The sequence below is a fragment of the Squalius cephalus genome (assembly GCF_949319135.1).
Source record: "Squalius cephalus genome assembly, chromosome: 17".
Lineage (NCBI taxonomy): Eukaryota > Metazoa > Chordata > Actinopteri > Cypriniformes > Leuciscidae > Squalius > Squalius cephalus.
In genome coordinates, this window is record NC_137138.1 from 15,797,581 (window position 1) to 15,812,030 (window position 14,450).

General features: G+C 43.5%; 1 protein-coding gene across 1 annotated transcript; it reads left to right on the forward strand.

The window, feature by feature from the left end:
- Positions 1-12,360: 12,360 nt before the first annotated feature.
- On the forward strand, positions 12,361-13,414 carry LOC307144779 (uncharacterized protein; the record flags this gene model as incomplete). Its single annotated transcript, XM_079847340.1, has 3 exons — positions 12,361-12,382; positions 12,498-12,822; positions 13,022-13,414. Exons 2-3 carry the CDS (start codon positions 12,526-12,528, stop codon positions 13,412-13,414), a joined length of 690 nt encoding a protein of 229 aa, XP_079703466.1. The 5' UTR covers positions 12,361-12,382; positions 12,498-12,525.
- Between the last annotated feature and the right edge of the window lie 1,036 nt (positions 13,415-14,450).

The following is a 14,450-nucleotide window of genomic DNA, read 5'->3' on the forward strand; positions in this document are numbered from 1 at the left end:
ATTTTAGTCCTGAACGCAGTCCTGCAGTTCCTCTGAATTACAAAGCAAGATTGTGGAAAACAATGTAAATGTCATCCAAAATATGTGAAAACAATACAAATGAATGGTATGTGCATTTTTAATTATTTAAAACATTAGTATTTATTCTATATAATCATATTGGATTAAATTTGTGTCAATATCGTCTGGTTTGAGTCGGAGTGAACAAAGATTCAGAGTTATCATTAACGATGCTAATACATTAACAACTGTCAGATTAAGACACGGTAGTTTAGATCGTCTAAGGAAACACCAGGATGTTAAATGCAATCATTGCGAATACTTACAACATTTTCTTTGCTTGGAAGCAAACTGTCTCTGTTCCTGTAACGTCTTTGAACCTGAGTTGAAGGTGTAAATTCTGCTGTGAGCCAGTGAGATGCTCTGATGCGAGACTGCCAGTGCTGCTTCCAACAGGAGAAATCCCACCCTGGGACAGTCGTGGCCTGCTGTCGGCTAGAAGGAGGCCATCGCTCGTGTCACTAAGAAACTTGCTGGTGGGGCTTCAGGAACAGCTGCATGGGTCACAGACGTGGGCAATGAGTTTGGAAAGGTTCTTATGCATGTCCTCACAGAGGCAGAGGGTGATGGCTTGCTTCCCATGTGCTCTGGATTTTTGGAGTGCTACCGCAGAGCTGGAAAAGCTCCTCCGAAAGTCCTTTACGTGGGACTGCTGCTCTTCCACAGACAAAGGAAAGGCGGCCACAATGTTCGCTGAGTGGGACCAGCTGCTTGTCAGGCTGGATGTGTGGCACTTCATGCGGCGGTTTGCCATAGGAATGACCACAGACAGCCACCCGCTATACAGCCTCTTTATGAAAAACCCTCTGCATGCATCTTTGAGTGGGATGTTTCAGATGTGGAGAGGCTAAAGGAGGCCAAGAGGGCAAGAGGCTGCGAGCCCACCGCCAAAGAACTAGCGAGGCATTGCCGTCATCGCACTCGTGGGGCCCAGGAGATTAAGGAGCTCATTGAGGAGCTGCTTATGGACACCATGGGCATCAAGCTCCTTGACCAGCAGAGGATGCAGGAGATCTGGCGAACCCAGCAGCTCCACTTAGAGTGCATCCAGGACCCGCCAGGTGTACAGCTGTACAGGAAGACAGGACAGGTGACCAAGGATGGGGTCATTCTTCCCTCGTACCGTTGTGCACATGACTCAACATCCCTTGAGTCGTTCCACCTGCACTTGAATCGCTTCGTGCCAGGTTTGCATTACCATTTGTCTTACTGTGTGTGTCTTGCTTGCGCCAGGTGCACAAACATACATAAATTCCAGAAGAGAAATGAATGCTTAAAACCACACAATGTCTAAGAAGGTTAATGAAAAAAAAAGTAAAATATCAATTTTTCTACAACAATTCCTCCTCTTTATCATTCTCTGATAAACGATTGGTTTCATTAACACTACATTAGTACTGATTATAACAACTTAAAACTCATGCTTGTTTATAATGCTAAGAAAACTCATACATGATTATAATTTCACAACATCAAACCCATAAATGATTATAATTATTTCAAGTCTTTGCATCACAGTTATCCTCTTCATGTCTGATTTTCGTATATCTGATCACTCTACTTGAACCTTCTGAAAAAAAGATTAAAAGGAAAAAGTTTAGGCTGTTTTGTAAGGATAGGCCCTTAATTATTTGGCAAGCAAGTAAAGCTTTATCTGAAGCCGGGCTGAATGAATAAACACTGTTATTGCACTCCCAACACTAGGTCAGACCCTCAGTCACCTCAGTATAAACAAGAAATAGTATAGATTGTATTAGTAGGAAAAACATATTAATTCAACACCCCTGGTTGATTCAACAAGCCATACAGAAATACAAAAAAATAAATAAAAAGTAGATAAAAATCCCTCATTTCAAACCCTGTACTTGTACACCACCTCGTAACACTGATGACTGCAGCTTGAGGACATATCATCGTCCTCAGAAAATAAGAAAAATAAGAAAAGAAAACATACCCCAATTTACCACATTTCACTGTAGCTTCTGCTACTTCCATCATTGAATAGATTTTCTACTTTTCCTGAAAACATTTGCACCAATCAAATCATTAGATCTATATCAATACTAAGCCCAGTTTGATTTAATCAAATAAAATCATCAAAATCGTCACAAAACAGATTCTTCTGCTAAACTTAAACCATTAGTTGGTCCACATCCTCCTCCAGGTGTGTTGATCATCTCGTTCGCCCCATGGACATTCCGTCTTCACCAGGGTGACTCTTTGCGAGTCGTTGCAATGGGCTTTCCCTCGTTGGCAGGGGAGGCCGTTACTAGCACGAGCCCTTGATCCCTCACTTTGTGCTCTATGGGATGGTTGAGGCTTGTCGGTGTAGTCTTAGGTGAGAGGCTTGGACCCAGGTGTCACACTCTGCAACCATTTTCTGATCATTACAAGATTTTTCCCTCAGATCACGACTGCACCCCCACTGGAATGAACCATTTCCTGCCTGCTGTCACCTGTGAATGGGGACCTTAAGCATTTTTGTTAGTGACCGCTTGTCTAGCCGGTCGTCCCTTTTGGTCTGACCTGTGGAATCAACAACCTGAAACATCTTATCACCAGATAATTTATTGCTCACTTAATAGCACTCAGAGTCTTTTTTCCCCTGAAGAAACACTCAACCCACTTTGCTCATGTTAACAAAACAATATTTATACATTTGGAACAGAATCAGTTTTGTTTGACACAATCCATCCTGACATTCTGTAAAAGGAAAGTTTTAAGTTATGCGCCGCGCAGGTGTGGCACCTTTCTGCCTCAACAATAACCCAGGATAGTTAGCCAAATTCATCCATAGCCATTATTTTACTGGGCACATTCTGCCCTGTATCAAAAGTCTGCATGCTCTGTAAAGAAAAACAAATGTCGAGGTTATTGTCAGAAAGTAAAGTACACATAGTTTCTTTTGTCTGCTGTGCTGCTGTGGCCTTCGCTGCCAAATCTGCCCTGGCTTTCCCTGTTGAAACAGTCCTTGTTATTAGCACACTTACAGACAACAATTTTGTTAGGGAGAAGAATGACTCCTTGCAGGGCTTTATCCCAATTAAACCCCGTGTCCTCCCAACATTTATTGTCCCACCTGTGCGATGGCTTTCAGCAAATGTGAACCCCTTGGTATGGCAATTATTATCATCCCCCTTTTGATGCATGATCCAACTCGTGCATCAATTTAACATAATGGTGTTTGGGTAAACAAAGTTTTTTCAACACTAACCCAAACATTGTCCTTCAGCCAAATTTCCCCCAGACATCTTTCTCTGCCTCTGAAACAAAATATTACGTAAGCCACAATCTCATCTCCTTATCTAATAATTTGAAGGCTACCGGCCCTGAGTCTCACTGCTTTTCAGGCCTGTTATTTGGTCTCTTAAGTCAGTCATCTACAAACATTTTTCAATGTCCAAGTCATCAATTGTCAGGTCAGGTCGTGGTGTACAGACTTGGTCAGTGTCAGTCAAACAACATTCTCCTCCTTTGTTCACTATAATCTACCAGACAGAGCTTGATGACCAATCAACTTAAAGCTTGCCCCATGTTCTGTATAGTCTTTTGGTGTTTACTCTAAACATATTTAAATTTTAATTAAGATTTTAAACTTCACATTTTCCTGTAGCTTTTATCTAATTTTACATGGTCTCTTAATCAGTTTCAAAGCCCGTCTGTTCATTATTCATTTTTTTCTTAGAAAAGTCAGCTGGGTTGTTTTGGTTCATTATCATTATTTTACTTCAGCTTGCTTTAGCAGGCTGATATCAGAAAGACAGACAGAGTACCATCCCTTCCTCCACTCAAGCAGTCTCTCTCACTATAAACAACACTATAAACAAATAATCTTTTCAACAGCCTCCTAAGACTGTAACTTAGACAGAATGTAATATTAAATTCATTACAATAACCTTTGACCATTCACCTTTGTTATCCAGACTTTTTCTTGAATCTACAAAAGCTTTCTTCATCTTTAGCCGCCAACATGTCTAATGACCTTCAGGAGTTAAAACTATCTTATAGACATATTAGTTCAAAATCAACACTTCTATAGATTTTTTTTTCTTGCCCATAAGACAACCAACCTGATATAAATTAAGAAGTTTTGTTACTGTCTCCACAACAAATAATGACAATCACCTCATGGTCTCAACTGGCTCTTGAAAGCCCATTCCCATTAGCTCTTTATCTATAATCTCCATCAGGGTGCTGTCCCCTGGCATAGTTGCAGACATTTGTCACAATGAAAAACAAGCCATCCAATGAATGCGGTTTCTGGTGAGTGGTATAGAGGAACTCACATTTTCTGGGTCAGACTGCCATAACTTCTCACAGCTCATCTCCCCTCTCAATGATCTGCTGATGCTGGTGGCCTCACAGTCATCAGCTCCACTCTCATACCCATCTCACATAAAACACCTCCATCAGGAGATGCCCAGTGTTTGTGGCGTGACCCCCTGCCTTAGGTTGACCTCTGGCCAAAGAGGATCTTACCCGTCGTTGAGTAGTCACTTCGTGCACACTGGTAACCGCTCTTTCCCATCACAAAATCAGTTTTCTTCAACAGACTCAGTTGTTTTCTGGAGCTAAGGGAAGGCACATTCAAGAGTCACCAGAGCCATTCGGACTGCCTAATAGTGTTAACACAGGGAGACAGGTTACTAGCAGCAGTATTTAATCACTTAAATCTTTTAAACATCTTCAAATCAGCAAAATCGCAATACTGAGATTATACTCAGTGAATTTAGTTATCACAACGTCCATTCATTCAGTGTACTGTTACATCTGTAGCCAGAGCCTTCGGTCCTGTTTCATGGTGGAGGCTAAGATCAGACAAAGAAGCTACTGGGCCTAAAATAAACTAGTCAAAAATGTCACTTCTATCATTCAAGGTCTGCATTATTATTTTAAAGACTTCTTTAAAGTCATTCAGTTTTACTTTTAAAACATTTACAAATTTCACTTTAAATGTATGGAATCTGAACTGCCTGTAGCATGATTTCTTTTAACATCTCCATGTCTATGATTTTTAAACTGAAACACTGTGCTTCACTATAAATAGCTTATTATCACTTATGACACAGGCTCAGATAACAGCTTTTATCTGACTTTGAATGAGAGAGAGAGACTCTGAGGCATTCAGGACTGGTACACTGCACTCTCATCAACTTTTATCATAGTTTCATTTTACTTTCTTTTGACTCTAGGCCAACTTAATACATTTGCCAGAATTGACATGTATTTTCAAACAACCACATTTTATATTTGTCCCACATCAGGGAATTTAGACATTACAAATTTCCACTCAGATTGTGTCTCTGTCGCACTGGCCGTTTCAGCCACAGCACACACCAGATTCAGATAAGCAAACTTTTTCAGCCAATCACAAGCTTATCTTTTGAAACCAAAACATCAGCTCCTAGTTCTTTCATGGTCAACACTATTCCTCCACGTTCAAAACACTAACAAGCTGTTTGTTTAATCAGATGCCTTTCTACACATTTTACATTTAGCAACTGTTAATCCAGTAATACTGCTTCTGCTTCTTTGATCAACTCACTTATAAAAAATATTATTATAGATCTTTCCTTCAAAAGGATTCCCTTAAGACTTCAATATTTTGACCTTGTTTTTATCTCATATTCTTTAGACGAACACTTTGATATCGTCATTTAAAACTGATCTACTTTCAAACCCACATGAATACCAGAAATTTCTGTTACTTTCACCTCTAGTTGAAATTTGTATAATTTTGGCTCTTTCTTTGTTTGGAGCCATTCAAATTGTTGTTTATCTTTCCAATCAGAATCAAAACTCTTACTAAACATCTTCTTATTAATTTCACATTTCTTTGAAGTCAGAGCTTCAGAGCACAGCTGCTTACAGCATTTGCTTTCTTCTGTCTCACTCTTTGTTTCAGGACTCTTCATAAAGTATAAAATTTGTACTATATGTCATCAATTTCATTAAAACTGGTTTGTTTGTTCAGGTCTGCAGATTCAACTTAATGTTATCATTTTTTTCTCAGTCCCACTTATCTCTGCTGTTTCACAAAACCCAAAATATTATATTACTCATATCTCAATCCCTAAATTGCACAGACAGCCATTATAGCTGCTTGCTCCTTCAACTCTCATTAGGAAAATTCTCTAGACATCATTATTTTATCACTAAAATATATAATTGTTCCCCATTCTGCTTAATAAAACTTTTGTTCATTCCTCATCTTTATATCACTTAATTTGACTTAACAGGCGTTCATAAATAGTTCCATAAATTCTGTCAGAAATTTTATTTTCATAACATACATTTTTCTACTACATTTCTTCTCATCTTTCCCTCTTTCCCTACATGCTAGTTCCTTCTGCATCCTTTTCCTTTCTTTTCGCTCTGCCTCATCTAACCAGTACATGATTGTTTTCTTACAATCCACACACACGTCTCTCACTGCTGTCAGCCTAGTGACACTTAACATTCCCTCCCTGGGAAAACCATGGTACTTGATCAACTTCTTGCATGCATTTTGCCCTTAATTCTTTCATTTGACAGAAAACTGGTGTATAAAAATTATCGAGCTTACTGTGAGATGACCCCATATTGGCTGATTTCCCCTGGATTTTCCTTCGACACGTGTCTTACCAATCTGTCAGACGTCTCAGACAGATCCAATTTTTTAACCCAAAATCGGCCAGGTCTGCACTTTCCAGTGCCCTGTAATTACGGCTTACTCAAAATCTTTTCGTGAGCACTTTCCAGTGCTCGATTGATTCCGGATCACCAAATTAATCAGGTGTGGCTCTTCCGTCCACTTTTACGAGCTAGTTACTGGCTCCCCCTCGGTAACTTTCTATACCCGTACCAAGGAAACAGTCTCAGCCACCATGGTTCACTCACAGTCATACCAAAATTACACCACCACACAAAACAAATTTGACTGTCTCTTACCAGAGATGCTTCTGTTGCCACCGGGTTCTTTCTGATTCCAGTGGAGTCCCTCCTGGCTCTGATAGCAGTTTGCTCTTCTCTCTCAATTTTGCGAGGTAAGACTAAAGCCTGGTGCTTCAGGATGATCAATCGTCAATCCGCTTTACTCAGGACCAGAAGAAACTGCCATGGAATCCCAACTTCTGACACCAATTGTTGTGGCAAAAACAATAATTAAACAATCATCATCACTGCATAAGAGACACCAATAATCAAATTGTATTTTAAAAGATATTTATTCTCTTGCAAGAGGCTTAGTCACAAAATCACAGCAGCTACCCCATGACGTGAGCAAGACCTGACACCCAACTTACGCCAGGTGCACAAACACATAAATTCCAGAAGAGAAACGAATGCTTAAAACCACACAATGTCTAAGAAGGTTAATGAAAAAAAAGTAAAACATCAATTTTTCTACAACAGACTCAATCATCCAGTCAGCCAGAACCTCTGCAACGAAAGCTGCTGTGCCAGAAAAGCAGCCTCTGCTCACAGAAGTAAAATGCTCAAATGGTTAGTGAAAAATCAGCAGCAGAAAAAACAGACCCACACGATTTTTCTTTTCCTTCCCCTTACAGCTGCAGCTGCCTGAAGTCTGGAGACAGACCCTGCCCAAAGAGCAGCATTTGTGGGTCAGCAAGGCTCTTTCACCAGAGACAAGACTGGGAGGCTGGTGCAGACCAAGAACTTACATCTCTGGTGGCATCCTCCTGGGCCCCGTCCTCTCTATTCACAGCCTCCTTCTAAGCCTGGCACCTTCTATCATGCCAGGCTGTTCCTGTGGGTCCCTTACTGCTTGTGGTCATACAGGCTGCTCTGCTCACAGCCCAACTGTCGCCATCTTGGCTTCCCGCTGACAGCAGGCGGGATGTACAAGACCCGTCAGGCGGGTCTTGGATGCCAGCGGCTTGTACTTCATGGCTACAGAGTACCTTGAGTGCCGGTCCTGCAAAAAGAAGCTGGTAGCCTGGTCACAGGATACCTTAACCAGCTTGATCCTGTCCACAGGGAAATGTTTCCTGCGGTTTTGACCTACAGGTTGGCACACTGTTTTTTAATTGTTTTTTTTAAAAGTTTTAACTTGATAAAATGTCTTTCATGCTCATTATTGAGCCGTGGTCTTTATTTTTTTATCATGCAGGCTGTCCTGTGATAAGGAGATAGTGAGGTGGATGCGGGGGCGCTCATTGGGGAAAAGTGCAATTTCTGCCTACCGAAGCTTGTGTGTCAGACACAGAGAGCTTTGGATTGCCTAGACAACATATTATCTCTCTGTGGTTGCGAAGTTCCCGGACTATGCCACAGACCCTAGCAGTCTCGGTGCTCAGCTACCTCAGATGGTACCTGTGCCTCGTCCGGCATGGCTGCTGTCAGTTTATGCCAAAGACATGCTGACCAGGCTGCTGGAACTAAAGGCCAGGGTGACCTCCATCTATGGAACTATCCTGAAGATGGATTCCACTAAAAAGGTAAGAAGACACATGCTCATAACATCACCATTAGTAGATATAGGTGTAGGCTAGGTCACTTTTTTGTTGTCGTGTTTTTTTCTGTCACAAAATTATAATTTTTTCAATGTAAACTGACAGGTCTTTCCATATTAATACTTCTTTTCATCCTATTTTAGGTCACTAAGAAACTGGCTGGTAAGGCTGCTGGCACAGCAGCATGGGCCACAGATATGGGTAACGAGTTTGGGCAGGTCCTCATGTGTGTCCTCACTGAGGCAGAGGGTGATGGACTACTCCCCATGTGCTCTGAACTCGTGGAGTGCTACCGGAGAGCTGGGGAAGCTCCTCCCCAAGTCCTCTATGTGGACCGGGACTGTTGCTCTGCCACCGGGAAAGGAAAGGGGGCTGCAATGTTTAGTGAGTGGGACCAGCTGATTGTCAGGCTGGATGTGTGGCACTTCATGCGGAGGTTTGTAGTAGGAGTGACCACAGACAGCCACCCGCTTTATGGCAAGCCCACCGCCAAGGAACTAGCAAAGCATTGTCGCCGCCGCACTCGAGGGGCCCAGGAGACTAAGCAGCTCATTGAGAAGCTGCTTATGGACTTCATGGGAGTAACGGACACCATGGGCATCAAGCTCCTTGACCAGCCGAGGATGCAGGAGATCTGGCGGACCCAGCAGCTCCACTTAGAGTGCATCCAGGACCCGCCAGGTGTACAGCTGTACAGGAATACAGGACAGGTGACCAAGGATGGGGTCATTCTTCCCTCGTACCGTTGTGCACGTGGCTCAACATCCCTGGAGTCGTTCCACTTGCACCTGAATCACTTCATGCCAGGTTTGCATTACATAAAAATAGCGTCTGTTGTTTATTTGTGAATATTTGCACTGTATGTTTTTTTTCATGGTGATCGGAATTTGTTTTTAGGTACAAGTGCAAATGCCTTGCATCTTCAAATGTACCTGTTGGAAGGACTGGTGCAGTGGAACAAGGCACGTGGGGTCGCTGCTGTTGAAGGTGCCAGTAGGGAGGAAATCTGCTATGGCGGCCAGCTGCTGCAGTACTGCAATGCACTGAGCCAGCAGCTTCTGGGTCTGAAACTGGCACAGTTTACACCAGCCATGGTGAATACACAGGGATTGTGTTTATGAAGACATTTTACTTTTGCTGCTTTTCACCCATGTGTTATTAAAACATCTATATGATACACTCTGTGTTTCTACAGGAGAGCTCATTGGTGTGGAATACTTATATTCCCAAACCAGCAGAGCGTTTGAGGAAGACATAGGTGTAGATTCCAGATGGGATTCGGGAAGAAGACCTGCAGGGTGATCTGGAGGGTGATGAGGGGTTTGAGGATATGTATGCCTTGATGAGCCCATTGAATTCATGGAGCTCGAGAGCACTGACCTGCAACCCCTTCAGGAACAGACAGCGGCCCTACACCCTCCTGGTCCTGATTCCGTGATGCTGGTTCTGAGCCGGTATGCGGTTCAGTTCGGTGTGTACTGGGGTCAGACCTTTAAGTGGCTCCTCGAAAATGACATGGGCTGGGTTGTGGGGCTGGTGGCTAGCCATCAGCAGGAGCGTGTGCGCAGCATCTCCACATCTCCACTGATGGTCCACAAGGACGCTTTGGCCCGCTACGCAAATGCATATTCTGCTGTTAAGGAGGAAGTCAGGTTCCGGAGGGCATTCATGGATTCCAGAGTCCAGGCCTCACAGCCTGGACAGGAGGGCCAAGCCCTTGTTGGATTTCACAGGTACAGGACAGAGACACTGCAGGAACTGTATGAGTCCAAGGACAAAGTCCACATTGGGTGAGAACAGTCATTTGAATAACAATGTCATGCTGATATAAGTTGTATTTTTTGTGATAATTGATGAATCCAATTTCTAATGAATATTTTTTTTAATCAGTTATCAGTTACGCCGTGACCAGGAGGCAGCTGCACCCCCTTCTCCCCTTGCTGGGGTTAAGACAGCTTCAGGGTAAGTATTGGTATCAGTAAAGATGACCCGTTAATTCATTTAATAAAGTACAATGGTTATTTTATTCCCAACTGTTTGCTTGGTGTTAAAGGCCTCTTGGTGCAGCAGTCTCTGCATTTTTAGGGCAGCGTTCTGTGACCCCAGGTCAACTGCAGTCAATGGTCAGGAAGATCCTTGCCAAAAAGACTGCAGTTCCCAGTAAGCGTTTTCAAATTGGAACAATGAGCTCTTTATGACTGAGACCACATTTAACACTTTTCTATGTGTCGTAAAGGGGTGCCTGCTTCCAGACCAGCTCTGCGACCAGATCTGCACCCCGTAGAGCCCTCAGATGCAGAGCTGGTCGCAGTTGCCATTGCCACCGAGAACTGAAAGTTGATTGATACATTACCTGATATTCATTGATAAGTATTTTTTTTAATCGGATAAACATAATGTTGTACGTAATATAATGTCTTTCTGTTGGAATATTAATCAGACAAACGGTCCAGTGGATAAGGTAGGGTTTGGGTGAGAAACTCTGTACATATTTACATTTACATTGTCATTTAGCACACGCTTTTATCCAAAGCGACTTACAAATTAGGTTTGTCTTCATTTTTCTTTATAACAACTTACAAATTCGATTTGTGTCAACCTTGACACACGTACTTTCATGTACATCTAGAACGGCTTACTAGTTGCTGTTAATCCATATCCTGCCATGTGGCTGCACATTTCCTCTCTTGGTGTCTAGCTCCTCCGCCTCACCCCGCTGTACCACCACCTCACCCCACCCCAGTATTCTTGATAAGAATGTCCAGTACTTGCAGATTTCCTGGAATGTTGGTCTCCCCCTAAATATTATGTCTTTTGCTCTTGACTTTTTAAAGGTGTTATTGTCATAGTACTTTTCTCCCACCCTCCTACATGGCTGAAATGTTTGTCTTCATTTTTCTTTATAACAACTTACATTACACATTCGATTTGTGTCAACCTTGAACACACGTACTTTCACACTTTTTTTTCCTTCAGTTTCCTTGTTTTTCTGACATCAACCTGTGCTTTGCTTAACTACTGTGAACTTCCTGAAATTAATATAATGCTTTGTCTACATCTAATCTCCTCTTCTAATACTTGGCCTGATATATGGATGAATTCTCTGTATGTATTGTTATGAAGCCTTGGACATACAGGTCCCTGTTTCACTTTCCACCCAAACAACTACGGACCCACCCCAGGCCTCCCAGGATCCACCGGGAGCTGCTGTCCGGACCGAAGAGCAGGCTGTGCCACGTCAATCTTTCCCGCGTCCTCCGCCTGCACATGCAAGTTCTGAGGTGAGTCTACCTATAACGGCGACGGTTCAGAAAGTAATTGGATATTCACAACTGTAAGCTACTAGTATTTTACTAAAATAAAACTACTTTTAGTCATTTTCGTATCCCCTATCTAAAATGCAGCTGCTTCTTCCAGAGAGCTGGCGGGCAGTCCTCAATAAAGAGCAGCAGCAGTGGATCGGCCGTACACTGTTCACCAGGGGTCGCACTGGGAGATCACAACTTTGAATCACAGAGTTGCGTCTGTGGTGGTACCCTCCCCAACGTCGGCTTATCTACAGTCAGCCACCCGCGTCACCCGACCCCTTCTTTGCGTGCCCACTGTTCCTCTGGATGCCACTGCGCATGTGGTCATTCAAGCTGACATGCACCCAGCCTGGGTGTAACACTACTCTCCCCAACGCTGGGCTTTACAAGACCATCCGGAGGGTCTTGAATGTGAAGGGCTGGTACCTAATGGCCACAGAGTACCTGGAGTGCCCTAAATGTAAAAAGAAGGTGGCGGGCTGGTCCCAGGACGTCTTGGGTCAGCTGGATCCTGCGCATCGCTGCCAGCGATTTCCGGTTTCCAGCGATTCTGACCTACAAGTAAATATTTATTGTTTTTGTTTTCACAGCTGAGAAGTGACAATTCAGTGTATTGTTCTTTGTTGTTTTAAAAGGTACATTTACATCATAAAAAAAAAATCTCCAATCTCTCCAGGCTTTCCTGTGACCTTGCGGTTGTAGTGATGCTGACGGAGCGCTCTTTGGGGAACAGTGCAACTCAGCTGTACAAGAAGCTGTGTGAGAGCCACAGCGAAGCCTGGATGCGTCGGTCCATTCAGTACCTCGGCGAGTGCCAGCACTTCATGACCTCTGGAAACATCCGGCCACAATTTCCACCACTCCCGGAAATGCCAAAGGTCCCCTCACCGGTCTGGCTGCTGACAGTCTACAGCATGGACATACTGTCAAGGCTGGATGAGTTGAAGGCCAGGGTCACCTCTGTCTTTGGGTCAATCTTAAAGATGGACTCCACAAAGAAGGTAACCAACTTTCATACCGTATTAAGTGTCACATACCACGGTGTACTTTTTGGTCAATATTGTAAACATACCACATTAGTTTGTAGTAGTTTTTAGTTTGTCGTTGCATTTTCAATAAAGAATACTTCCTCTGCAAAAATGACCAATACCATGAAACACAATCTCACTCACACAATTGCGCTTTGTTTCTTGGTTTCAGGTGACCAATAAACTCGCCGGGGCTGCTTCCGACACAGCCACCTGGGCCACGGATGTGGGCAACGAGCATGGGCAGGTCCTGAACTGCGTTCTCACTGCCGGTGAGGGCGAGGGCCTGCTCCATATGGTGGCTGGGCTTATGGAGCGGTACCGACTCGCAGGCGTACCACCCCCCGAGCTCATGTACGTGGACCGAGACTGTTGCTCTAGCGTCGGTGGATCCAAGACTGTTGCCATGTTTCCCGAGTGGGCCCAGATGGTGGTTCGTCTTGACATCTGGCACCTGATGCGGCGGTTCGCAGCAGGTGTTGTTTCTGAGAGCCACCAGCTGAACGGGGCCTTCATGCAACAGCTGTCCTCCAGCATAAACCAACTCACAATCTCCCGGTGGTAGGTTCATTAATTAATTGTTCATGTTTGCATCTGTTTTCATATTCATTATCATTTTTTACACACAGATAATAATTATTGTCTTTTCTGTACATAGGCACAATGACCTTCAAGGCGGTTCAGGATTACACCAGCCCGGGCGAATACACAGGTATTGTGGTCATGCACATGCTACTTATGGATAGCAGCTGTATTTCACCCATGTGTTGTTAAAACATCTGCGTTACGCACTCTGTTTTTCTATAGGTGAGCTCATTGGTGTGCAATACTTGTATTCCAAAACCAATAGAGCATTTGAGGAACAATTTGCTGCAGATCCTGACACCCCAGATGAGCCTCGGGATGAGGACCAGGAGGGGGATGAGGGGTTTGAGGACTTGAGCTTTGACGTGTCCTTGAATTTGGAGCTCACCTGCAATGTGTATTAATTTCTTTTGATGCCCAGGTGGAGAGTGTGGGACCAGATGGCCAAGCTGGGTATGACCATGTCATAAAGCTGACAAACAGACTGGTTGAGCTGTGCCATCAGGGCTTCGTCACTCAGGAGAAAGTAGATGAGATTGTCACTCTATGGGACAACCCGTCAGAGCATGGCATGAGTACCTTGAGTGCCGGTCCTGGTCACTGGATATCCTGAACCAACTTGATCCCGTCCACCATGAGAAGTTTCCAGTGGTTTTGGTCTCTGAACTCCTCCCTCCTGTGCTGTCAAAACTTCCGGAACATTTGCAAAGGGTTTGCAAAGGGTTTGTTCTACAACACCAGTCCTTCCTGCAGATAAAGCAGAAAATTAGTGCACGTTCATGAGAAAGTGAGGCTGTTATCCAAATTTGCGGTCCACACATCTGAACCAGATGCAGCAGCAGCAATTTTCCTAAAAGTGACCTAAAAGAAGAACTAAAAAGTTAAACATTCTAGAGACCGACCATTCCCTGCCTGTTTAAAAAGAAAAAATAACCAACTTTGCAGGCATCATAGAGAAACCACAAAATGGATGCATTTGCATTACTATGATGTTTCATTAAGAGTGTGCCTGAGAT